Raw genomic sequence first — 25,567 nt, 5'->3', positions numbered from 1 at the left:
TCCCAATTCCTTTCTTGATAAAGTCAATAATTTCTCCTTTCTACTGTAGACCTCTTAATCATAAATGCAAACAGAAGAATCAGAATCCTTCTGATTCTTACAAACATTTATTCTAAGTGTTAAGAAATGGCTGCATCTTTAAAATTACAGCTAAAGCTGTAAGCAGATTCCACAACTTGCAGACACAAATGGTGTAGCACAGGAAAAGGAGCTCTTTCCCATGTGTGTCTAAATTGAGGCAGTTCAGTTCAGTTTGCAGCTACTTAAATACCAAAGAGCCATCATTTGTTTTCACTTCAAGACAGAAAGATAATGTACAGGCACACCTTGCTTTTCTTTGATACACTCTCTTTTTTTTTTTTTTTCATACTGTTAAAAGCAGAATAACAATCTTAGGAATAAGGTTCTTGTTTTACTGTCAAGATTGTTGTGCTTTGGAAAGCATAGTGGAGACAAAACTTTCTATTTCTTTTGTGTTTTCTCACAGTTTTCCTAATATTTACTACATTATAGCTCTTGCATTTTGGGAGATCCTTGTATCTGACACATGAAGAAAATTACCCCTGGAGAGCCAGGCAGAAACTGCAGGGTGCATACCCTGAGACAGTTTCTGAGACACTATCTGCTTTTATAGCCTATGGACAGAATAATTTTCCTGTGATTAGACGTCTCAGCTGCCCAGTTTCTCACACATGTGCATATGTCTCTAAAAGCAAGGCATTTCTGAGGTAGTAAGTAGCAGGTTCTCTAGATTTCTGATCCAGCCGCTGCTTCTTTTCAGTAAATCACAATTCTGAAGGGAAGAAAACTATACATGCTTAAACCTAAACATTAGGTTTGGGAGTGTTGTTGTTAGAAACCATTAAGCCCCAAGGAAATACTACTTCTTGACAAACAGTTCTCATCTGCTGCTTTTCAATTACTGAAGTATTTGAACAGCAAAGTGCTTATGATTATATCTGCTTTTTTTCTAGTCTGTAATCAGCAGACTAGAAACAGAGTGCACAAGTGATTTTACCTACACTACTTGTGAAGGATCTCTGAGAACACAGTGGTGCTTCTGACCTAGTTAAACTCCTGGTAATTTTCAAAATTTTCAAAAAGAGATGACTCTTTCTCTCAGACCACATACTCACTTGTTGCCCAGTAACCAGAAGGATGGAGCCTTCTTTCCCATGTACCACTTGCCGGTAAATGTGATCCAGAATTAAGAGTTCGCTCCAGCAGTTCTGAAGCAACTTCATTTGGTCATCAACCTGTAAAGGAAACACAAACATTGGTGACATCACTCTGGGAGTAAGTCTGGCATCACACTTGGGAGGCAGCCCTCCTTCCCACAGCTGGCTGACAGGAGAACAGAGGTGCTGTGTAGAAATATTCATGCCCAAATTTGCTGTTTGCAGTTGAATAAACAGAACACTGCTGTAGCCTTTATCTGTAAAATGTTCTCAATATTTACTCCTGATTAGATTCCAGGAAAGCAGAACTAGGAATTAGATTCTAAGAAAGCAGACCTTTGCAATGTTATGCTAAGTAGTAATAATTGTATATTTGTGGCAATGGGATTTTATTTTTACCCAAAACAAGAAGAGCAGGAAATAATGCTGTTGTGAACTTTCTCCTATTCCCCATCTTAAACCTTAGCTTCTGGAAATGAGAAGGAATCTGCAGATTCCACAAGCGTTATTGCTTCAACAGGCCCAAGTCAGAGACAGGTCCCTTGCAAATTAAAAAGTGAAGAGATGTTAAAAAACTCTCTAAAAATGGCTGTGGTGCTATGAAAAGAGAACATTTCTTAATAAGCAGAAGCTGAACAGCTTTGAGTGTCACTGGTAGGGCAAGAAAGGGCAATGCACAAGTCAGTGGTGAGCAGTGAGACACATCCATGAGTGGATTTGAGAACAGAAGGAACATACTGGGCACTCAGAACAAGGAACATACTTTAAGATTTTCTGAAGTTATTTGGGATCTATGTCTTAGAGGACAAAGAAATGTATCCGTAAAGTGACTCTAAATGCAACTAGATTGTATTCAGTCGTCTTCACTTAAAGACTGAAAAAAAATGGGATTTCCATGGAAATGGGGGAAAAAATTATCACAAATAAGTGGAAGGTAGACTATGAAATTAAGTCATGGTAAGCATCAATATCCTCTGAACCTATTCTTACTGAGCTTCCTGATTTCTTTTTAAAATCAAAGTCTTTGACTTTAAATGGGTGCCCTGAAAGAATTGAGAGGGGCATAAATTAGTCTTGCTACAATTCAGGGTGATAATAGCACCTATGTAATTGAAAGGACTCTAAGAACCTGCATAGACAGCAATTGCTGAACAAATTAAAAATGCTATAAATGCTTTAAATCTAGTTTCAATTGCTTTAGAACTAGATTTTGTCATACACGGGAAACCACACTACAAAGAGTAATCCTGCATGAGCTGAATTAGATAATGCAGTAGGTGTTTTCAAGTTTTATCAAATATGACCTAATGAATTTTAGAACTTTGTTCTTTCAGGCTTGCTTTCTAGTTGTGTAGTAGAGAAGGAAGTAACATTTCTTATGAGTAGATTTTTGTAATGTCACCTGTGAAAGTTGCCTACTATTGTCTCTCTCTTTCCAATCACTTGCCACATAGCTCAGACTTCAACATCTGAAACAGTGAAATCTTTGCTTCTTCCATTTGTCTTAACTTCCTTTCAAAAGCACAAGAGGCTGTGTGCTGCTGTTCGTGTTTTCCCACACAGATACAGAGCAAGGCTGATTTGGTATTAAAAATCTCTTGCTCTGCCCACAACATGTATTTGACTACAAAACTGCTCTGTTTCAACCAATTGATTTGTTGGCTCAAGAGAGGACCGTAAATCACCACATTGATACACTTGGGCCAGGTTTAATTAATTATTTGAAAAAGATATTTGAAATATACAGATTCTGTTACTCTTGCTTTTTACATGAAACTATTCTTTGATAGTTTTCTCCTCTAAATACAAAGGGGTTGAAAAAAAATCACAGAAATCAGAGACATCATGTTAACAGGATAATGTGACCCGAATTTCACAAAAAGCTATCACAGCTTACATCCAAAGAAAACAAATTTTTAGAGAGTTTAAACCTTCAGCATGCATGTCATAACACCTGTTACCTGAATAAGGTGTCAAGCACTTGACTGGACTATAAATGACTATATATTTCCAGTGTAAGCCAGCTGTCTCAGCCGCAGGCTTTTTAAAACAAACCACACTTTAGAGGTCTGGCTTTCTGAAGATCCCAACAGCAGCTACTCCCCAATCAAAGCTTACCTCCCAAGCTCTATCCTGTCATTACTGAGCCAGTGCTGTGAGAACAGTGAGAGATGGCAAAATCACAAAAAACGGTTCTGCACATAGTCTGTTCCTGCTGTTTTACAAGCCTGACAAAACTAGCACAGAGAACATCTGCTAGTGGTTCACAAAATCTACTCCTCTGTGTTCGCTCTAATTTAACTAGTGAAAACCCATAAAATGGATAGCATAACCAGCTCGATACACATCCCAAACACTGTATTGCCTGCAGAAGATTATTAGATCCGGCTGCTTTTGCCATTTTAAGAAAGATGGTGGGGCAGCAGATGCCTCCAGTTTGCCCTAGGAAGGAAGAAAGAAACATGACTTTAATGAGGATTGTGTATTAATAAAAGGTAGCACAAATGACCAGTTCCAGCCTACTTCTGAAAGACATGTAGATGAGGAAAAGCATTTAGATCACATTGAACAAAACCAGTAGTGCACCACTTCTTATGTTAGGACAAGCTGGTAAAGTTTATGAAGTGTGTAAGTGCAGCAGAACGCAAACACCATTGTGTTTCTGTAGCATGTCGATAAATGTGTTGCAGAAGCATGTTAACTGTCAAAATGACAAAATCAGCCTTTGACCAAAACAATTATGTGCCTTAAACTGAATGTGCCTGAAACTGATCCTGAAGGCAAAGAGACTCAAGTTTGCTTCTGAAGAGGAAGGTCCTCTGAAGGAAAATCCTCTTGTGGACTTCAGTCTTCTGACTCCAAAGCTGGAGAAGGCTGCTCTGCCATTAGCAGTGTAAGCAGGAGAAGAGGTAAGATTCTGTCTCCAAGACAGCTACATAGAGTGTTTCCAGGAGCGGAGGTAGTGGATTCTCAGTTTGAAGAGGAAAGGTTTAACCCTGAGCACTGTGGTGACAGCACTATCTCTTGGCAGGAGAAGAAGATAGGAATGGGAGTGTCACATCTGCCTGCTAAACCCCGGCCTCCCCTCAGCTGGGCCCTGAGCTTTTATATGGAATTCAGTGGAAGTTTGTAAGTCTCACTGAGACCTCTATTGACACTGAAATACACAATCACCCCTTATCAATTATAGTTAAAGGGAGGACTTATCTCAGAAATGCTGGTTACTCATCTGAAAAACTATTTGTGCTGATGTTATAGATGAGGAAGGCTAGTGTGACACAAGAGTAGTATTGTTGTAGAGTGTATGCTTCCCACAGCACAGAACGTTAATCATTATAAACTTTTGTTTTTTCTGAAGAACAACACTGAAATTGCCAAACAGTAAAATGAAGAATAATGTGTATGCTTTGCTGAAATTCACCTTAATCTTATCAAAACCACACTGTGTCTTTCTTTTAGGAAAGTATTTCACAATATTTTGTGCTGTAACCAACAACTGCAGATTTATTGCAATTTTTCTTCTGAAGAGGTATTTTCAGCCTGAAACTTGATGAATTACCTGTTAAAAATTTCAGGGTCATGGGGTTTTTTTGTTGTTCTAAGTTAAATATTTTCCTTATAATTATTGCTGCAGATTCAGTTAAACAATGTGTTCACCTTTTACCCAGTTTACACCTACTTTTCTCAGAAGCTGGAGAATCCTTTTTCATCTCTGTTCATTTACATCAACTTGCCACAGTAGCTTTGGGCTTTTCTGCTACTAAAAATTTAAAAGGGTATCTAATGATTTCAAGAAACCACAATAATTGAAATTTATGTGATAAGACTGTGTTGGATTCAGCTGAATTATTTTTACTTATGATTCTAATAGGGAATGCAAATATGGAATAACATGAAGCATTCATCTCATAGTGCCACTTTTAAATTCTATGGCCATTGAATATCCATTTCCTAGTGAATATGAAGTGATTAAACATCTGTCTGAACTGCTCAGCCTGAAGCACATCGGTTCAAGGAATGGTTGAACTTTCTTTCAAATGCAGTTAGGAGATCACTCACAAGTCATTGCAGACATATAATTTGAGTTGTTACTCCATTTTCTTATGCTATAGTGGTGCAAATCACCCCAAATCAAAGTTTTATAAGACAAGTGCACTCCAGAGACTATTTTTTACTCCTGAATGCATGCATGGTTTCCAAATCATTATATAGGTAGGGAAGGATTTGGGCTCTCCAGATGGCTTGCTGCTAACAGTGGGAAACCTCCTGTGCAAGGCTGCTGTCAAAAGGCAGCACGTAACAGCCAATGTGATTTCAGAAGTGAATGCACATAACTTTCAGAATCAGTGAATGCCCTAATAAAATGTGATTACTACCTATAATCTCAGTAATAAAATGCTACAAAGTTCAAGAAGAAATGATTTAATATTAACTATGATTGTTCCAGCTCTTTACTAGAAACCTGTGGGTTATAAAAATTTCTAGGTGAAGGCAGGGAGTGATCTTTACAAGTCTGTGTTTGGTTAAATGACTGTCCTGTTTCCATCTAGCTCTAGCATGAAGGGAGTATAAATCTTTTCAAGTTTGGTAGTGCTTTACATTTGTCTTGATTTAAAAATGAAAAGAAATAGAGAAATACTTCAGTGTGTGCCTTTTCCTGCTCCTTTGCAGACTGTACAGAGGCTTTTACACAAGTGCAGTTGTACTTGGAATGTGCCTCTGTGTGTAACTCTTTCTCCAGTAACTCCTGAATCCACCAGTCAGACCCAGAATATTTCCACAGGAAGTTTTTCTATCCAAGATAAGTTTCTATATGCTTTGTTTGAATCAGTGTCCACACAGAGGAAAGTAACTGCTGAATACCATGCTGAAAGAAAGTTTAATGTACTCATCCTTTATTCAATAGCAGGGAAGTAAGAAAGAGGAAGAGAGAAGGGCTAAAATGTTTCATTAGTTCCTTGCTTATGGAACCATTATTATTTGGAATATCAAATTACTTTGGAATTTTTTAAAGGACATAGACAAAGAATTTATAGCACAAAATAACATTTGAAAAGTCCCACACAGTTTTAGCCTTACAAGCTGTGGAGGGGTGCATGTGTGGTGCCCATGCTCTGAAAGGTGAGCAGTGTTTCTTGCTTAGGAAATGTGGGCAGGGAGAGCAATGGCTTTGCCACAGCTTCTCCACTCACATGGCCCTGGACAGCTCCCTGTAAGATCACTGGGAAAGAGGGGACCAAAGCAGCACTGCCCAGACATTTCCCAGTTTCATTGCTGATCCTCCAGAGAGTCAAAATTCTTTAACAGAGCAGCCTTGAGCATCAGCTCCCACTCATCCTGTTTTCTTGCAGGAGTGGAACACAAGGTGCCTGAGTCTGGGGGCCTCAGATTGCTGAAGGAGTAGGGGAGGGCAGCAGATGATCATCCTACTAAAGAATAAGATCCCTCTTATGGATCTCTGGACTCCATTTAGAAAGTATTCCCATCTATTAAGGAGAAGGTAAATGACCAATCTCACTTCTACAAGCATCAGGTGAAAGGGCTGTTACAATAAGTTTTCTGTGTATATAAATCTATTATACAGGGCATCAAATGCGACGCATAGCACTCCTATTTCTTGTCCTTTTCCTCACATTTATCTCTGTGCAAACTGCATGAAAATGACTTGGTATTTCACAGTCAGCATTATTTCTGATGAATTATGAATGTGTTTTTCTTAGGTTCTTTTTTGGGTGGTTGTGGGTTTGTGTTTTTTATTTTATTTAACTGAAAATAAGAGAAGTATTTCTTTTTAATCCCAACTGAAAATTTTGCTTACAATGCAGTGTTTCTTGCCTCTCAAAGTGAATAGAAAGATAAGGAAAAGGCAAAATTAATTATTTTTGCAATCTGTTTCACAGAGTAGATGTACCTTCTTTAGCACTGGACCAATAGAATTTACCTTCAGAATCTTACTCCTGTGGGTATTTCTGCAGATGTTAGTGCAGCCTAAGCTTATGCATAGTTGGGTCTAGTATTTTAAAAGAATTAGATAAAGCTATGTAGTTTATGTAGCAATTTTGGTACTAGTGCTGTGTTGATCCCTTAAATTTCTCTGAAAATACACCTGTTTTTTTCTGATGTCAACAAACTAACTATAAAATTGTGTTGGACCATATTCTTAACTCTTAACTTGCATGGATATCAGTTCATTGACTTGCAATAAAATCTGAATTAGGCCCACCTGATGAATTATTAGCTTTTTGGGTCTGATCTGCTTTTTAGGCTGCACAGTGATTCCCTTGGGGAATCAGAAGACAAAACTGAGTCCGGTAAACTTTCTGATACTGCTGGTGAATGTATTCTTAATATATTCAGTCAGCAATTTCACTCTATTGTAGAGCAGCCTGTGATTAAAGTCTCTGTGGTCTTCTCCAAGTCACATATATTTTAGCATTACCTCAGAGGATCTCTAATGTCTTTATAATGTTCCATGTCTAATTTCTATATAATGTTCCTTTCCTGTTTGGTGATTAATTGGTTAAATTATGTTTTCATTTTTCTTACTATTAGTGTATTGTTCCAGCTGAAACTTATTTTAAGAGTCTACAGGTAAACTCCAATATTAGCTCTCATTTTTAAATATTGTTTAGATATCAGCAACATCAAATTTTAACAGAGATCAATACAATATATGGGGTACATTATTAATGTTAAAAGACAAAGTTCTGGTAAGAACTAATATTTTTTGGACAAAAAAATACTCTATTAAAACTCAATCAAGTAGGCATTGTATAGAAAATATTTTTAACTTGTGACTAAAGACACATGCTAATTTCAGAAAGCAATCTTTAATATGATAACAGGCAACCAGAGTAATTTCTCAACACACTTAGGGTCCCATTCTTTCAAGTGTTGCATGCCTCAGAACACTGTTTTTTGCATGAGTTTTAAACAATAGTTACTTAAATCAGCTCTCATTTAAATTACACTATGTGGTTACTCTTCTGTTTAACAAGGTTAGTGTTTATTTCCAGTACAGCTGTTAAGTGGGTGTGGAGTATGGGAAAAAGGCAAGTCATAAGTGAAGAGTAATCTTACTCCCTTTTAACAGGTGACACCTACAGTGTTGGTTTGTATACACAGTGTGGGACTGTATTCACGATCACACCAATGGGAATATGCAAATAATTTTCTGAAGTCATGACTAAAAAGAAGTTACTTTAACGTTAGAACACCATAAGTAAGAGAGGAACAATTTGCCGGGTGAGTATTAGTGACAGTCAGGGTTGGACACTGACAAACCACACAAAGAATCCAGTACATTTAATGTTTCATACCATTTGTAGTTATCAGCAAATCAGTAGTTTTTTTATTTAAATGTTCTTATCTTTTGATTGAATAGCACTGTGATATTTTTCAGGAATTAAAATGTGCTAGTTTATATTTTACGTTTCATAGTCCTCTTAAAACTTTTGATGGACATCCAGCTATGGAAAGGCAAGTATTTCCTTCTGCCCATACTTGAACGAGAGAAACATAAGGATGTAGGGTCTCCAGACTGAGAGCTGGGCACAGAGTCGCCTGTAATACACTTTGGCAGTAGAGGCTGGTGTTACTGTGGAACACTGCACTTGCCATACAAATGTATTCCACTGTGTTCTCCTCTGATTTGTAGTAGAACAGCCAGAAAAAGCCACAGCAAAAGCAGTAAGAAATCATGAGAAACGGTATCTTCAGTCAGGATGTGAAAGGAGATGGTATACCGATGAAGAAAAAATACAGAAATGTTGTCTTACATCCTGAGGGCTGCAGCAGTAAGTCACTGGGGCAGAGATTAAATGAGAAAGAAGACCCAATGCTAACAGAGAAAATGAAAGAAAAATCAGCCTTATGAATGGGTGTTGTCATGTATTAAACCAGTATCCATCTAACTAGATAGAAAAAATTGCTTAAAACACTGAGGAAGCTGAAGTCATCCGAGAAGGTTGTGGAGGTGTAGTGATGCATGATCCAACAAGGTACACAGGGATGATCTGAAACACTTACTACTTCTCTTTTTATCTTAGAAGCATTGCAGGAGGCTCTCAGCACGCAGCTACTACCATCTAGCTAAATCCTTTCAACTAGGAACATTGCCTTCAAAATATTGCCTCCTTTCCCAACAGAGCCAAGTGTGAAAGAGCAGACAGAGCCATGTTATTAAAAATCACAGGAAGTCCTGATTGAATGAATGTTTAAGGAACAGGCAAGTGTGTATTAAAATCTTTTTTTTTTCCATTCATCCTTTCATTTGGCTTTGTTTCATTTATTCCTACTTCCTGTTTCCTGTAGTCTAATTTGGAAATCTCTGAAGTATCATTAAAATACAATTGTCACAGCTCTGCTCAGGTCCCATATTGTCATTAGCTCTGCAATTAGGATTAATATTAATTTTTTTTAAATATCTTTGAAGATACTGGTTTTACTTGGGTTGTTTGGTATGTTGATGAGAGGAACTTTTGCAGTACAGAGCACAGAATGAGTGGGAACCTTATAAGTAAAAATGGCAGTAGACTGTGACACAAATCAGTCAGGCTGACTTTCTCTGCTGTCACAGCCAGGCACAGGTATACAAACTGTGAGTCTCTAAATTGGGTTCCTACATGTCTGCATGCAATAGAAGATTAACTGCTTAGTGTGTTTGGAAAAATTGAGAGAGTATGTACATCTAACTTACTGGGTTTTTCTTAGCTTGTTTCTGAATGACAGCAGGAATGATGAACAACAAAATCAGGCTTCTAATTACTTCCTGTTCTCCCATGAGTGCACCACACACCTCTGCTGCAGGAGCTAAGTTTCAGACTGGGAGAGGCTTGGCCAATGGGCAACAGCTTCCAATACAATGGAAACATTTTCTTCAAAAAATCTTTTTTTGCATTGCTTATGTGCAAGTATCTGGCAATCTGCTATTAATCAATTACTTTGGTTTGTAATTAGGTTTAATATGAATTTTATTTTTGAAGGTTTGACATGACTAAAAGATTACCATAACACCCAAATGTAAGTTTTGTTGTTTATTCCCAGATTTAGCCCAATTTTACCAAAGTAGAGTGCATGATGACTCTGTCTCTAATAAGTTTTTCTGAGCTGTATTAGAACTTTTTAAAATATGGCTCCTTAAACCTATATCAGGGCAATTTTCCTGCTACATAGAATAGCTTGAATGATTTAAAAGTGTAAATGAATGCAAGATTATACAAATATTCAGCATTGTGTCACTGACAGGTAATGGACTGAATTCTGTCTTTGGCTAATCTGCCTGAGGGTCTGTTTCTTTTAGAGTATAAGGTCTTTAGGGACGGGCTGACTATTACTGTCTTTGGGCAGTATCTGTCTATGTTACCATAAATCAAATAGCAGAAAAGGGTTGCCTGACTGCATGGAGCATACATGGACACTTCTCTGTAAATAAAATTATCAGTCTTTCAATCTAAACTGCCAGCTTCCAAAACAAACACACAATGTCCAGTTATATAATACAACAAGATATTATTAGTGAAACTCAGTGACTCCTTACATAAATATGACCATCAGCTTAACAACACCCCGAGAATATTTTGCTCAGTAATTTTTGCACTGTGGCATAATCATATAACCTGACATCCTATGTAACCATGAAATACCAATAGTTGTGGCATTATACAGAATCCTGAGCGTGGATGATTCACAAGAAATTCTTACATTATGAACGTCTTCAATATTGATTCTACAATTCATATGCAGACAGAAATACAAAAATGCCTGGGTTTCAACAAAGGGCTACAAGGAGCCAGTCCTAACTTTTATTGCTTTGTTTCTGTAAAGCCTTTGATAATGCACACATTTTTAAAGTACACCCTAACATAAGCCAGCTCCTACGTTCAGCTTCATAAGACAGCTCCTTTTGTATTTCCTCTTGCATGAGCACACACTGCACCAAAATCCAATATACTGTATCAAATTTATGCATTTTGCAAATATATGACTATTTGATAAATGGAGTTGAAAAGGGGTTTTTTTTGTTACTTTTAGCAAATGAAGAATGTGCATAGTTTAGTTTGTAGCTCACATGTTGCATTCAAATTGCCTCTTTCTACAGTGCAATGTGCATATGAAGTTCTCTGAGATGTCTGAACTAGATTCACTGTAAGTACTTATCCAGAATATGCGATTAAAATGTAATTAATTTCTAGATATCATCAATATTCTGTCATTGCATAAGGGGAATGGACTAGGTGACCCATGAAGTCTATTCCTACCCTCATATCTATTATGATTACTTTATATTAGTAAAATTACTTTTTAAGGTCACTTTTATGTCATGGTTCCCCTTACACAAATATTTGGTACATTTGGCCATTTATGTGTATTTTTTCCAGTTCTGCTTAGCATGGATTCAGTACAGGCAGAGCACCAAATGAAGGAAAAACGTGATATTTTGTTGTAAATAATTCATAAAACAACGTTATGACCCTTATTCCCCGTGAGGCACCCAGATAATGAGCCACCCAAATGAAGCAGTGAAAACATGCACTTCCCCTGCCATGGGTGTGCCCCTGACAGACTCCTCAGGGTCACAAACCCATCAATCTCTTTTCACACATGAGCTAATCAATTCAAAGAGGGAAGTGCCAATGAGCTATTAGATCAATATGGTGAAGTATGGAGATTGATCTTATCCCAGAGTGACTACATTAACAGACTCGTCAGTGTGACCTCTGCCCTGCGGCGCACATTATACAGGATTGCAAGTCTGAGATCTGAATGAAGACCTCAGGTCATTGCTTTTAATAATCTGCTTTGCTGAAAGAATTAAAAGTAAATCTGTAAAGGGATGACTAATGAAAATATGAAGTGCTTTCTGTTTCCCTAGTCTTGGTATGCTTGCAGAAATCACAGCAGCCGGCAGCATTGGCTGTGTCCCACAGGCACCTGCTCAGCCAGGCCGGGCTGTCGGCGTTTGGGAGAACACTTCAGTACAGCCTCTGAGAGTGTGCTCTCCAGAAACCAAATACAACAGGATAACAAGTACTAGCTCTGTCAAGATCACTTGAAGTCTTGGCTGAACTGCCAGACTGAGAGCTGGACTGGAGTCCTGGTGGTCTGAATTATTTAGCTGGTGTAAGTGGGATGGCAGGAACTGCCACTGCTGTGGAAGTTGCTCAGAGTGCTGCTATGCACTGAGTGTTCCTTCACCAAGCAAAATGTTCCCTGTACTTGCATTAACTCAAGGTCCAGCCCTGGGAGTCAGTCTGCTTTCAGTAAGGCCAGAGGCCAGTGACTTTGGGGAGAATTGATCTGATCAGAGGAGCCTAGTTCACAAAATTTGTGAGCAATATGTGCATACATTCTATAATGCTCTGCTGTCCCCCAGTCAACCTGTGCTGGTAAACATCAGCAGCTCTGCAGGAAGTCTGTACATGAAGTGATCACATGTAATACTATAAGCAACCATTTCAGGCATCTCATTTTAAAGACTCATTCTTTTCATATATAATTTCAGAGATCCTGAAAAAGAAGTACACTTCTTTTTCTCAGAGCATGATATTAATATTGTTAATATTTTTAAACTCTGAATAATTTCATTGCAATGAAACATTTATGTATAGAACACACTTTTAATACTGTATTTTTATTATACCAAACATTTTTATTGTTCATTGTATAATTGAATCAATGAATTAGGAAAAGGTTACTAAAAAAGGATTAATGAATTTTTAATGAAACTAAATGATATAACTTCTGTTAGTCACTGAGAATAATGGCAGATCTATCAGGTTTATACAGATAAGAGCTTTGTGAGTTTATCTGAAAGCCCACATAATGGCCCTCATTTAGTGTAACCTAGAGAAACAGCCCTAGCAATCCTATTCAGGATTTTAATTCATTGTTTATGTATATGATCTCTCTTCCGCCTTGTGATCAGAACACCTGTCTAATGATGCAAATATGAATCTCTTTAGCAGACACATCTATTTCCACTTGTAAAACACTTACTGAAAACAATGCTCTTTCAAAGTCTAAATGGAAGAACCAAGCAATGCAATACCACTGGGAAATGTTTCTGGACTCAGGGTAACAGATAGGGAAGCCAGTGAGAACTCTGCACATTAATAGTGAGAATGTGAACATTTCAATGCTCGCATAGCTCAAATCCTTAATGAGCACACCAGCCTAAATTCTAAACACTTTTCAGGTAGAAATTATTATGCTTAAAGATATCTCAGTAGAAAATCCTCATATTGGTATAACACTGATTGAAATGTGAATGCTATACAAATGTCATGTAGAAAACTGTATGGCAGTTGCAAACTTGGTTCTGAATCCTACAGAGACACTAAATATGTGATCTTTGCAACGTAGCATTTATATTCTGATTATTTGGGAATGGATATAAAAATAGGTAGCAGAAGGTTATATTAGTACAGGATATACTGGAGAGGAGGGACTTTATAATGGTGCCCTTAGAAACATATTTGCATTTTTTCAATTGGAGGTATGTTACCAAACTTCAAGAGAATGATTGTGGTACTTTTCCTACCTTCCAGTAGAAACTGAGAGGATGCAGAACATGTGTGGTGCACAAGATGCTGCTCAAGAACTTGTCTGAATTCTGTGAGACCACATAATTCATAGTGGTAAGCCACAGTTACATAAATCTCACCACCAAAATGGGCATACTTTTTCCTGCCACTAAATTGTGGTTTTTACATCATGTCCTTTCCAAACAAACTAAAAAGCTATTCTATAATAGAAGGGTTTTAGATCTAGAAGGGGTTTAAAATCCTGATATTATATTTGTATCTTTCCACTTATAAAGCAAGGAAGCTAATACACACCCAACAGTACAAGTCTCAGAAGGACTTTGATGCAGGAAAGCTCTTGTCCTTTACTCACTGATGGAAAGCTGGTGATTAAATATTTTCACTAAAATGAAAGCAATTCTCCTGAGCAGGGCCAATGGTAAGTAAGTTTATAGCATATATAGAACCAAAACACCTTTTCCAGAAATATATTAACACTATCTTTTTAAGATTCAGTGCCTCACATTCAACAAGTGCTAGAAGTAAATGCTGCCTCCCAATGGAAACATAAAGTTTGTTTCCCAATAAAACAACTATAGAATTTCTAGTCCAATTGTTTTAACCTACCTCTCATAAGAAAAGAACAATTTTCATTCTGGATTTCACAATCAAATATTTTGGTTTATGAATTTCATTCCAGTGGGCTCATAATGTACGTCTTGAGTAAGGCAGTTATCTTTTCCCTTTAAAAACAACCACTTGAAAACTGGTCAGAAATACAAGGAAGCAAAACTGGAATAGTGCTAGAGTTCAAACAAGGTCGTGAAGTTAATGAGAAATACAATTTATCTTACGATTCTGCAATTTACCATACAGTCTCACAACTCGTAATTGCAATATCACTGTCACACATGTGCTATCAACAGATGCATCTGCCTGGTCACAGAATCTGTCGCTGCATTAGGGGTATCTGCTAGTGGCATCTATTTAGATGCTTGTTATGTATCTGAGTGCAAATAAGTAATACACATTATAGTCAGTAAGACATGTTACTAAGTTCTTTGTAACACAGGAATGGATTGAAAAGAAACCACTCCAATTTCCCCTGCAAGCAAGAGCTTATAGGCAGAGAACATTTCTGAAAACTTTCAGAACAGAAAAATAATCTTCTGGGAAAGTTACAATAGATTCAAAATACATGTCTAGAATCTAAATGCTTCCTCAGCCTCAATAGAATAAATAATGCTTTCTAGGTAAGTACTGCAGCTCTTTTGATAACATATATATTAATAAATTAAAAATGCCTGTAGATTGACAAGTGCATTGTGGGCTTATACTGGAAAGCCAATAGCTAATTATGAAAGCCTGACTTGACTAATCAATTATTCAGATGAACATTAGGTGCCTATTATATGCGTAAACATGGGAATTATATTTTCCCCTAAGTAACTTTCTAAAATAACAAACCCAAAACATGTAAATTTGAAACAGACAGAAATGGCACTATTATGCCCTTATTGCACATGCAGAACTCCCACTGAATTATTCAGGGAACAGTGAATCGGGAGCCTCGATCTTCTGACTCTGAGCAGCACAGCAATAGCAGCACATGCCATGTAGTATTTGTTATGCATGTAATATTGATTTAGCTCATTCTTGCTGGTCATGTTTCAAATTCATTTCATGTTTGGGAGATAGGGAAAAGGAGTAGTATCTCTGGATTGATATTTGCAATATATTTTTATGCCTGTTGAACACAAGATTATCTGATAAATTAGTAACACCGTGTCTTTTGATTGCAGGAAGAACATGCCTTTGAAAATGAGCACCAGTGAGGTAATGAATTGTGTTTTGAAAAGGTTTGTACTTGCTACCCACCTCCTGTATGTAAAGACTGGGAGAGTGCTGGTATTACAAAACAGATTCACTTATGTTTCTTTAAGGCACAAACCACAACAAAATAAGGCATAATTGTCCTTTGCATTTAAAAAAGACCATGCTCTTAAACAGCATACAGCAACAGGGAAACCAGAAATAGATGTGACCAGACACCTGCTGACAAACAGTGACAAATCCCACTGACACAGCAGTGACCCCCAGTTAGTCAAGATTTAATTAAGGAGTATAATTAAGTCAGTGGAACAGAACACTAATGAGTAGTGTTTTTTTATATGGGTAATTACACATAAGAATACAAAGTGAGATAGACCCCTACATATATCATTAAAATGAACAGTATAGAAGGACAACTAGGGCTTAAATATTTTTGTTTTTTCTCTGCAATAAGGCAGGTTGAAGCACCCCATCTTGCCAAGCATATGTAACATGCTTACAAATGCCCCTGGCCCAGCCAAGCATGTGTCTAAGCATGTTGGTAACATGACCTTGGTGGCGCAATGCACATCACCACAGCTATGCATGGATGGGGCTGCCAGGCTCTGTCTGTCACTGTGTTTGCCTGTGTTTGTACTGGGCAGGGGTCACTCAGGCTCCTTTTCTAACAAATGACATTCTGTTGCTATTCTCTTACAAGTAACACAGCCTCTGGATTTCATTTATCACAAGTGTTGATTACGAGGAAGACATAGGTTACAAATTGTTCCTATGATTATCTGCATGTTGGGCACAGTATACCTTTACAATCAAATGACAGAGATTTCTTACAGCACATCCAGATCCAGTTCTCTGGAATTTATTCTGGGAATCTTCGGGCAGTTGAATGAAATAGCTGAAATATTTCTGACTACGTGGTTTTTGCTTATATTTGCTTGTAATTCCAACATAAAAGTATTGTAAGGTAGATTTACTAGACCACATTTTAAACTAGGGTGGAAAACATCATCATGAATAATGATGACAATGGTAGGGGAAAAACAACTTTCCTGTGGTCTTGAAGATTTAAAAGAATGCCTGTGTAGTTTGGGGCCAACCCTCTGCTGGGATTACTCTATCTGCTCCCAGCTGGTAGCCTGCAGTTCATGACAGCCTTTTATCCGTTATCAAAGCAACAAGTGGAAAAGCAGATCCTCCTGCCTGCTAACACTCTGTTCTGTTCTCTCTGTAGAATTTCTGCTTCTAAATCTTTCCTTTTAACAAGTCCTCAGATTTCCTTCCTACGGCTGCAGGAGACACTAAATATCTCTCAAGTTTCTAGCTCACTTGTCTAACTTAAACTCTGCAGAACACTAAAGGAAGAAAGAATAATTGCACTGCACCAGCACGTTTTCTACAGGAACTGACTGAAATGCAGAATGAGCCTTATCTTGCTCACACTGGAGTGCTGAGAGTTTAGCAACTGAGTTCAGTGACAGCAAAAGAACCTAATTACTCAAACAACATGGTACCAATACAATGCTTTTACAAATTATTATTACAAGTTTTACTGTTGCAAAAACAAAGCAAACAAACTGCATTGACACTTACATAATATATCCTGCATTTACTTTGCTTTTTTAGTAGCATAGGAAAAAATAAAACCAGGTAGAACTAGGAGATATTTAAGTATAATTAATGCAAATTATTTCAAGCAAATTCTATCTACTGAAACGGAACAGTTATTTTTTATTAAAACAAATATTAATGAATATATTCTGTGTAGTAAAAGTATATATTCCAATTTTGCTAAAATCATGCTGTCATGGAGTAATAGGCCTTAGATACACAATCCTGTAACAGTAACAATCAGATAAAAATTAAGAGAATTTAACAAGTTTTTATGTAGGCTATGTTAAACAAAAATATATGTTAAGATTTTGGGGATTTTTGTTAAGCACTTTGTTTTTTAAACAGATTTTCCACAATTAATGGCAGTCACACAATGACAAAGATGCCATGGGAATGCCATTGTGGCAGTGAATCTGGGACTTGCTCTCTCTCTGGATGCAGGCATTTGCCACCAGGCTCCTCTGTGCATGCCAAGGTGCCGCTCTGAGCTGGCCACAAGAGATGGGGCAGGGCCAGGTCCTGCCAGCACCGTGCCCTCCCACAGCACAGTCCTGTCACACTGAGCACAACCACCTCTGGGGCCTCTGGTGCTCTGCTGAGACATGGGCAGTAGCATCGCATTTTCATGAGATGCCTGAGGTAAACATTCCAGAAAGGACACAAAAATTTCAAGATATGAAGTTTGTATCTTAATTTTTTCCCATAAGCTGCAGCACATGCAAAAACCCTAGCAGAACTTTATGCAGTAAACCAAGGGAGGTCATAAAAATTATGCAAGTTATTTCCCCATTTTCATTTTTCTGCAGGCATGTGCCAGGATAAAATGCAGGGTTAGCAGGAGGGACTTCTGCATGGGCTGCAGACACAGGAGTGCATTAGGGTCCCTGACATCTTCTTCTGCCCCGTGTTTGTCCTCGCGAGGCTGCCCCTGCCCGGCCGTGTATGAATGAACAGAAGTGCCTTTCATCCCCCACTTGCCTGGCGCTTCAAAAGGAATTACAAAAATAGCAGCCACAAAAATCCAGCTGCCTGCCAAAAGGCCCGCACACGTCCCATTCTCACAGGCATGCAAAAGGTTGGAGAGCTCAGCAGAATTTTTATGTACGGGAGCAGGCCCAAGGAAAACTCACACGCCATAACCAATTGTGGACAGAGGATCATCTATCAGCAGACAAATGCAGGAACTCCAGAATGTCTCTCCTCAAATGAAATAATATATCTTTGAAAGCCAATGCCCGTTTTAGGCCTGAGGCCCATATATCAAGCCTGAGAGGCTTGTGGATACGCTCCAGGGCCATTAACCTTCCACCTGTTTCCCCTTGTCCTTCAGGATGAGACCCTGCCCTTGATTTTACTCCCTTCCCCTGTTCATCTTCCGACAGAGTGTAAATGTAAAGCAGAGGGCCTGCGAAATAATTCAAAGGCAATGGACCAGGGACATGGTTACAAATCTCTGCCACTGGCACTGTGACTTATGCAGGCAGTTTGTCACACATGAGCCAGGTGACCTCTGTGACATAACAGAGAAAAATATCGCCCGAGATCAAAAGATGAGATTCAGAGCACTCTAAGTAACTCTGGTGTACACAGCCACGCTATGCGGTGGCCAAGGGTTTCCTCTCCTCCCAGTGCTGCTCGCTCCCTCACTAGCGGGCGAGACACACTGCTGCTAATTTCAGTAATCTCTTTTTCTCTCATCTCTTTGGAAATCTTTCCTGTAATCTGAACATCAACATTTGTCTCCTTCTGAAGCCCCTCTTTTTCAATAAAGATAGTTAAATTGACAAGGAGGGACAGCAAAGTGTCATTCAGCGGATAAAAATTAATGAAAAAAATGTGTCATAATTGAAAAGAGTGGATTAGTCACCTTTGTAAATAGGTCTGTTTTAATGAAATAATTTTTGAAATTTTAAGTAGTACTGAAACTTTGTATGAGAAATGATGTCCCTAGTATTGCAATAAAAAGTGTTCAAAGTTCAAACATTTATTGGGATTTGACTCTCATGACAGTAAAAATGAGAGTAGAGTTAGTATTTAAAATTATGTAATAGACCCAGATAGCACACTTCTGCACCTATTAATATTTTCAAAGAGATATACTACAGAATCAGAATAATAGTCACTTGAAATAAACCCAATCAGAGTAATTTTTTTAAAAAATCTTGAATTCATTTTTCAAGCTGTGTTCTACATAGGAAGTCTCCCAGCTGTTTTGTACATTCAGTACTCTGCTGGGTGCAGACAAAAGCGTAAGGCCTAATGCAGTGTTTCTCTTTCACTCCCTGTAACCTAATGGTATGTCTGGTATGGACATTTAATTTTGTCTATTTCATAAATTAAAGAAAACCCACAACTGTCACAGTATCCCTGGCATGATGATGAAATGAGAAATACAACTGTAGCTAAATCAGCCTAAATCCCATTCTAATCCTAAATCACTTTGGCACTTGCCAACATCTACTTGATGAAAAACTCAGTTTAACCCATGAATGTATATAAAAATATACAGACACACAGAGAAATTCAGCACATTGATTACAAGTGTGCCAAGTGTTACCTTATCAGCTATTTCATCCTGCTTCATCTCATGCCGACTTGGAAAATTTTGCAATGTTCACACTCTTTCTCAAAATCACCTTGCGTTCCACTATTGAAATAGATCTAAACTCACTACATCTAAAAGCATAGAAAAGTTGGACAATGGACAGGTTTTGAGGCTAAATCGTGCAGCAGTTACAAAGAAACACACAGCTGAAAATCATTTCACGTTTCCCGTTGACTAAAACCTGATGTACAGCAGTAAACCACTCTGTGCAGAATGCTGCAACAGTAAACACAGTAAATGCAAAATTAGTATTACAAAAAGATTACTCTGAAGTGTTGCCACATGCATTTGTAAAAATAAGGCAGCTGTTTGATTTTATAATGCTACAATCTTTTGCTCTGGTTCAGGCCATATGATTAAACACACATTTTCTTCTTTTTAATATCTCTAAAGAAAGTCTGTCAGAGACACAACAGTCAGCAATTACAGGTCAGTTTTGTCACCAGTTTCACTGAACTCCAAGTCAAATTCCAGATGTCTTCATTTTTGAAAATACCTAGTGTTACTTTTTGTGTAAAACAGAGGTGTTATAATCAAATTTTCTGGCAGTCAAATCTTTAGCTCTTTTACACTTCTACTGAATATATTAATTTTTATTTAATTTTGGTTTCACTTAGACTTTCTGCATTTTTTAATATATTTGATGTATCCCTGAAAAAATTAATATTTAATTTCAAAAGCACCTAACCCAATCCATTTCTTTTTACAGTAAGTATGATCTAGTGCATCTGCTTTTGTAATATTCATGAAATCTGGAAATCAAGGCTAGGCATCATATGCTACCATCATATGCTAATAGAGGGTTTTGCTCATTTGAGTGTTTGATCTGTTTTGAATGCCCAAATGGCCTATTAGAATTTCCAAGACATAAACTACTGTAAATGTTATTATATGTATAAAAATACTATTATATGAATATAGTAAATTTAAATTTTTATAGATACACACTCAGATTCACATGAAATAATTTGTCTCATTTACCTCCTGCCATGTGTTTTTTGTGTAAATAGCTGCTGAGCTATTTTATAAAACTGAAGGTTAAATTATGCTGATTCTGAAGAAGAGAATTTGAGTCTTGGTTATAATATAACAGAATATCTTGTCTTGAGGAAAAAAGCCTTAAAATAATTGGTTTACATAGTACATGCATGCTACCAGCCCAGTTAATTGTATTTTTGAGTGGCTATGCCTCTCTGATTCAGGCATTTGAAACAAAGCAAAGCAAGAAGTATTTAACATTAACAGTAATATAAATAATAATAATTTGGGGCATGAATCATTCCTTACATTCCTTTCCAGCTAGAGACAATTTCTGTTGGGAAAAGTGCCATATAGTATCGACAGTGACAACAAATTGTATTGTGCGCTGAACATCTGTTTCCGACTCCCACACTGATATTGCAGGTTGGCTACTTCTGATTTAGTCTTCACAGGCTGCCCAACCACAGAGGAACTGGAAATTACTGGTACGTTCAACTTTTATTATTGGAACACAGGAAAACTTTATCATCATGCTGGGAAGGTCTGTGTCTTTTGAAATATTGGAAGGAGGATTATGTGAGCGCAGAAAGCCACATGCGGCAGTTCTTAGGAAGAAGGGGAAAAGTGGCTCCTGTTCATTGTGTGTGCCCATACACATGGGTATGAATGTCTGAGATTAAAATCTCAAAATGGATCAGTATTTCAGCTTTCAAGATGCGATGTTTGATGGCGAGGGTTTGGTGAGGGGTGTTTATTCTTAATAAAACCAGCAGCACTGCAAAAAAGGACTGGATTCTCCCAGTCTTGCTCAATAGGTACCAGTGTCCCTATACAGAATACCTCTGGAGTTCAAAGCAGTTCCTATAGGGCAGAGCAGACTGAGGTTTAGTTTGAATTGCAGGCTCTAGCCCCAGAGAACTGAGCTGTTCTAACTCGTATTTACAGCACCAATTTACTATGGTAGCAATTGAAACAGTAAGGCTATGTTAACTAGCTGAAATTACACCTGTTAAAAAAATCAAAGCCAATACTAAGCATTTTTTTTGAAACTAAGGGGAGCTTGTTAGAATGATCAATGTCATTTTTCTCATAGTTACACCACCATTGTTAGAAAAAAGTTAAGTTCCATTTCGGCTGGGAAAAAGAAAAGAAGATACATTCTTGATAGGCACCATGGACCAGTTTGATAAAGCTCCAACTCCTGATCTGTAAACTTTTTTACAGAGAAAGGAGAGCAAGAAATTCCACTGAACTCCTGTTAACACTAATTAGAGTTGCCAGCATGCAGTGAAATCAAAGGCAAAACATGTGGAGCTCCCACTGAAGTCAAGAGGAGAAGGGTATGACTTAAAGGAGAGGCATGCAAATTAAAAATAAATGTGGTTCAACTTTACCAAATGAGCTACTCATGTAAATACACACTTTGAGGTCTAACCCTTCCTACTGGGAACACTCTCCCTGCAAGTTCATTCCTAGTCAGGAGACAGCATTGTCCTTGACCACACTTGTCAAATGAGAACCTATCTTGTAAATGATAGTTCCAAGCCATGGACAATGTAAAGCAATTGCCATGTGTTTATTTCTAGTTAAAGTTGTTACTATTGTTGCTGTTGTTAATATTTTTATTATTTATTCACTGTTCTATAAGCAAGAACCATTATTTTCCAAGTCCTGCCATCAGAAAGACAGTGGTACTTACAACAATTTTGGGTTTCTCAAAGACTTGATATTCTAGGTAAAATCTTAGCAATATGGAAAATATTCCAAATAGTGTTAGGACAACCCACGTCTTGGCCTCAGATACAGAAAATTGCCTGTTCTTGTTTTTCATGAGTATGATATGTACTAACCCAAACAACACTCAGTAGAATTTGTTTGTGAGCAGCTGGCTTTCTATGTCCTGCTCTTCTCTCCATGTGTAGATTAAAGGTACCTCAGTGACTGTGGAGTTGTCAAAAAAGAAACTGAAAGTATTTTATGCTGTAGTGACCTGGGAACAAGCTACACATCAATTTTGGCTTCCACTTGCTCACCGGATTATTTGCACCACCACCTAATTTAGTCTCACGTCTCCTAGCAGCCAGTCTAATACATCCCTGCCATTCCCACAATTCTAAGGATTGTGGGACAGGGTTGTTATTGCCCTAAAACCACTGCACAGACAAACAGAAACAGAAACTTTGGGCAATGGTTATTCTTTCTACATGTTTTAGCTGTTACATAAAGGAAAGTTAATACTTAGAATTAAATAACTTTGTAGTTTTATTGTGATTTTTACTGAGCTCTAGAAATATCAATATGATGACTGCTGGCCTTTATGATCCACATACCATGAAACTTTTTCTCAAATATTTCCACCTTTTCCAAAAATGGTGCACAAAGATTTTGAGGGCTTGTTGCTGAAACCACTGACTGATTGAAGAAAAAAGTCAGTAGACCCCAAAGCCACAAATGATTGCAGCCTATGTAGTGGGCATGACACTAGCACAATTCCCAAGAAAGAGAAAGGAAAAGAAGATAAAGTAGATAACAAATAAGGAATTTAGAAGTAATGTGGCAAATGAAACTTAAATGCTTGACACAAGCAGCTTTACAGAAGAAAACAGAAAACTGGCAAATGCTATGATGAAAATGGAAACACAGTATTCAAGATCTTAACTTGCATTTCTTACTTGGACAAAATTTGTATTGGTTACAGTAAAGCTTTTTCTGATATGCAATATAAGACTGGGTCCATAAGCACAGCCTGACTTGGACTGTAAAATGCTATACACAAGGCTGATTTGTTCAGCTCTCTGTTTAGGAGAGCAAGCAGTTATAGGTACATATTTATTTCCTTGCACAGTGAATTCTGGCCATAGCATGGAGATGAGGAAGGTTCCTATCGTGTTAGTCTTTTCTGCTCATACCTTGAAGAGGGATGAAGCAGATGTGACCATTCAGCCCTGTCTCTGCCTCCCCTAAAATGCTGGATCATCCCTCAGACTAATCAGTTGCACAAGAGATGCAGAGATGCAGAAAGCTGCTTCTTGAGTGGTGAGGGATTATGACTCAGCACCACCAGTGTGCTCATTACTCAGGACAAACTGGGAGACTGCAGTAAGCATTCCCCAATAAATACCAAAAGGTATCCAGATGAAACAAAGGGATGGTGTTGACTGTAACACCAGAATAAAGAAACAATTCTTCCTCACATTCAGTGTCACTTAGTCAGGGTGATGTTTCCTGTACTCAGCAAACACGCCAGTAAAAGAATTTCCTTGGCATCGAGACAACATGGAAATGTCCTTTTAAAATCAGTTAATGCCAATAGAACTCATGAGCTAGCTGGAACCATTTCCTATGCTATGGAAAGAACACTCAAATAAGGTTAACCAAGACATTTCACCCTCCCAGCCTCCCCCCTCCCCATCTATTTCTGGATGTCTTCTTTTGTTCACCCTTTGCTAATTATAGTGGCCTTGCTTAGGTGATATTTATAGTCTTAAAAGAGTTGCCTGACTTTTAGAACACTTTATTCATGTATATTTCCTGTGTTTATTGTTGCCTTAACTAATTTTTTAAAATTAATTTTACTTGATCCAAGATTTTATTTAGCAACAAAAATCAAAGTAACTTTTCTTTCAACAAATGCAAGAGCTGTATTTAGATGTAAAAAGCATTTTTCTATTTCTGAATTTCCGAACACAGATTTTAGTTTCTTTCCCTCTCCAAGTGATAAGTATGACAGAAAACTCTGGAATCAGACAAAATGAAACTTCTTTTTTCACTGCAGTATGGTTACTTGGTATTTTATTTTACTAATTTATCAGTAATGAGTAATTTTGTCAGTAATGGTTGCTTTAATGAGTGGGGTGTTTCTGAGACACAGTGTTAAACATTTTTTTTCGAGACTACCCTGATGTTTTCCTAACCACCTATAACTGAAATTCCACAGGTTGCAGAAGTGGAAAAAAGACACTGAGAACATCTACAGAAAATTACATCTTCACTTTCCCACCTGCACCATATTTCATCACTTTCTTAGTTTTTCTTCATTCCTTCTTAAATCAGCCTTTTTGTTTCTTGTGCGGTTGCACTGAAAATGTGCCTGTAGTGATGCCAGTAGCAACAGCTTTCAGTCCCTATTTCAAAATGCCAAATAAAGAACATTTTAGGGAAAAATCTGATGCATGCCTTTCAACTTCCTTGACAGCAGTTGGAAATGTTAGAGCAAGACTAGCTGGTGTTTCACCTTTCAGCAGCAAGGCTTTCCCCGTGCCTGGAAGCGGCCGCAGTCAGGCGCGCAGAGCTCAGGTAAGGGAGAGCACCTGGCGGCTCCGGGCCGCCGCCGTGTGCGGTCCTCGCCTCACACAGGGCTGGCCAAGGGCACGGTGCCCGCCGCAGCCGCTCCAGGGGGGACGCAGGGAAGTGAGCGGCCCCTTCTCTGGGGGAGCCGCTGGAGCCCCTCAGCCTCTCGAGGCTGGAGCCCGGGGCTGGGCACGGACCCCGCCACACATCCTGCCCTGCCCGCGCTGCAGCGGCGCTGGGGCGCAGAGCTGCGGGCGGCACCTCGGGCTGCCAGCCCCGACCCCTTCACTCGGTCCTGAGGCAGCCTCAGAGGAGCAGTGCCGTGCCTCGTGTTAGCCGCTTTTTTCTGCTTTTCTCCCGTGTTATTTGCTGATGCCTGCGCTGGGCACAGCGCTTCCCTCACCTGCCAGCCCCAACACCTCCTCATGGCCCCACCTGGGCCCCACCCACGGCGGCATTCAAGCTCCAGCCAGGGCCCTGGGCTCCCTCACTGCCGGTATGTGTCCGTGTCTGGTCCCTTCCAGTCCTGCCATGTCCTTTTGGCT

General features: G+C 38.4%; 1 protein-coding gene across 1 annotated transcript in view; it reads right to left on the bottom strand.

Moving 5' to 3' along the window:
• The window catches only part of NR5A2 (nuclear receptor subfamily 5 group A member 2), an 84,326-nt gene that overhangs the window by 34,470 nt on the left and 24,289 nt on the right, over window positions 1–25,567 (bottom strand). Inside the window, exon 6 of the mRNA XM_064719892.1 lies at window positions 1,137–1,256. Within this exon, the coding sequence (XP_064575962.1) occupies window positions 1,137–1,256 (120 nt within the window). The remainder of the gene's footprint in view (window positions 1–1,136; window positions 1,257–25,567) is intronic.

Source organism: Zonotrichia leucophrys, chromosome 8 (genome assembly GCF_028769735.1).
Source record: "Zonotrichia leucophrys gambelii isolate GWCS_2022_RI chromosome 8, RI_Zleu_2.0, whole genome shotgun sequence".
NCBI classification, from domain to species: domain Eukaryota; kingdom Metazoa; phylum Chordata; class Aves; order Passeriformes; family Passerellidae; genus Zonotrichia; species Zonotrichia leucophrys.
This window is presented reverse-complemented; position numbering and strand designations above follow the sequence as displayed.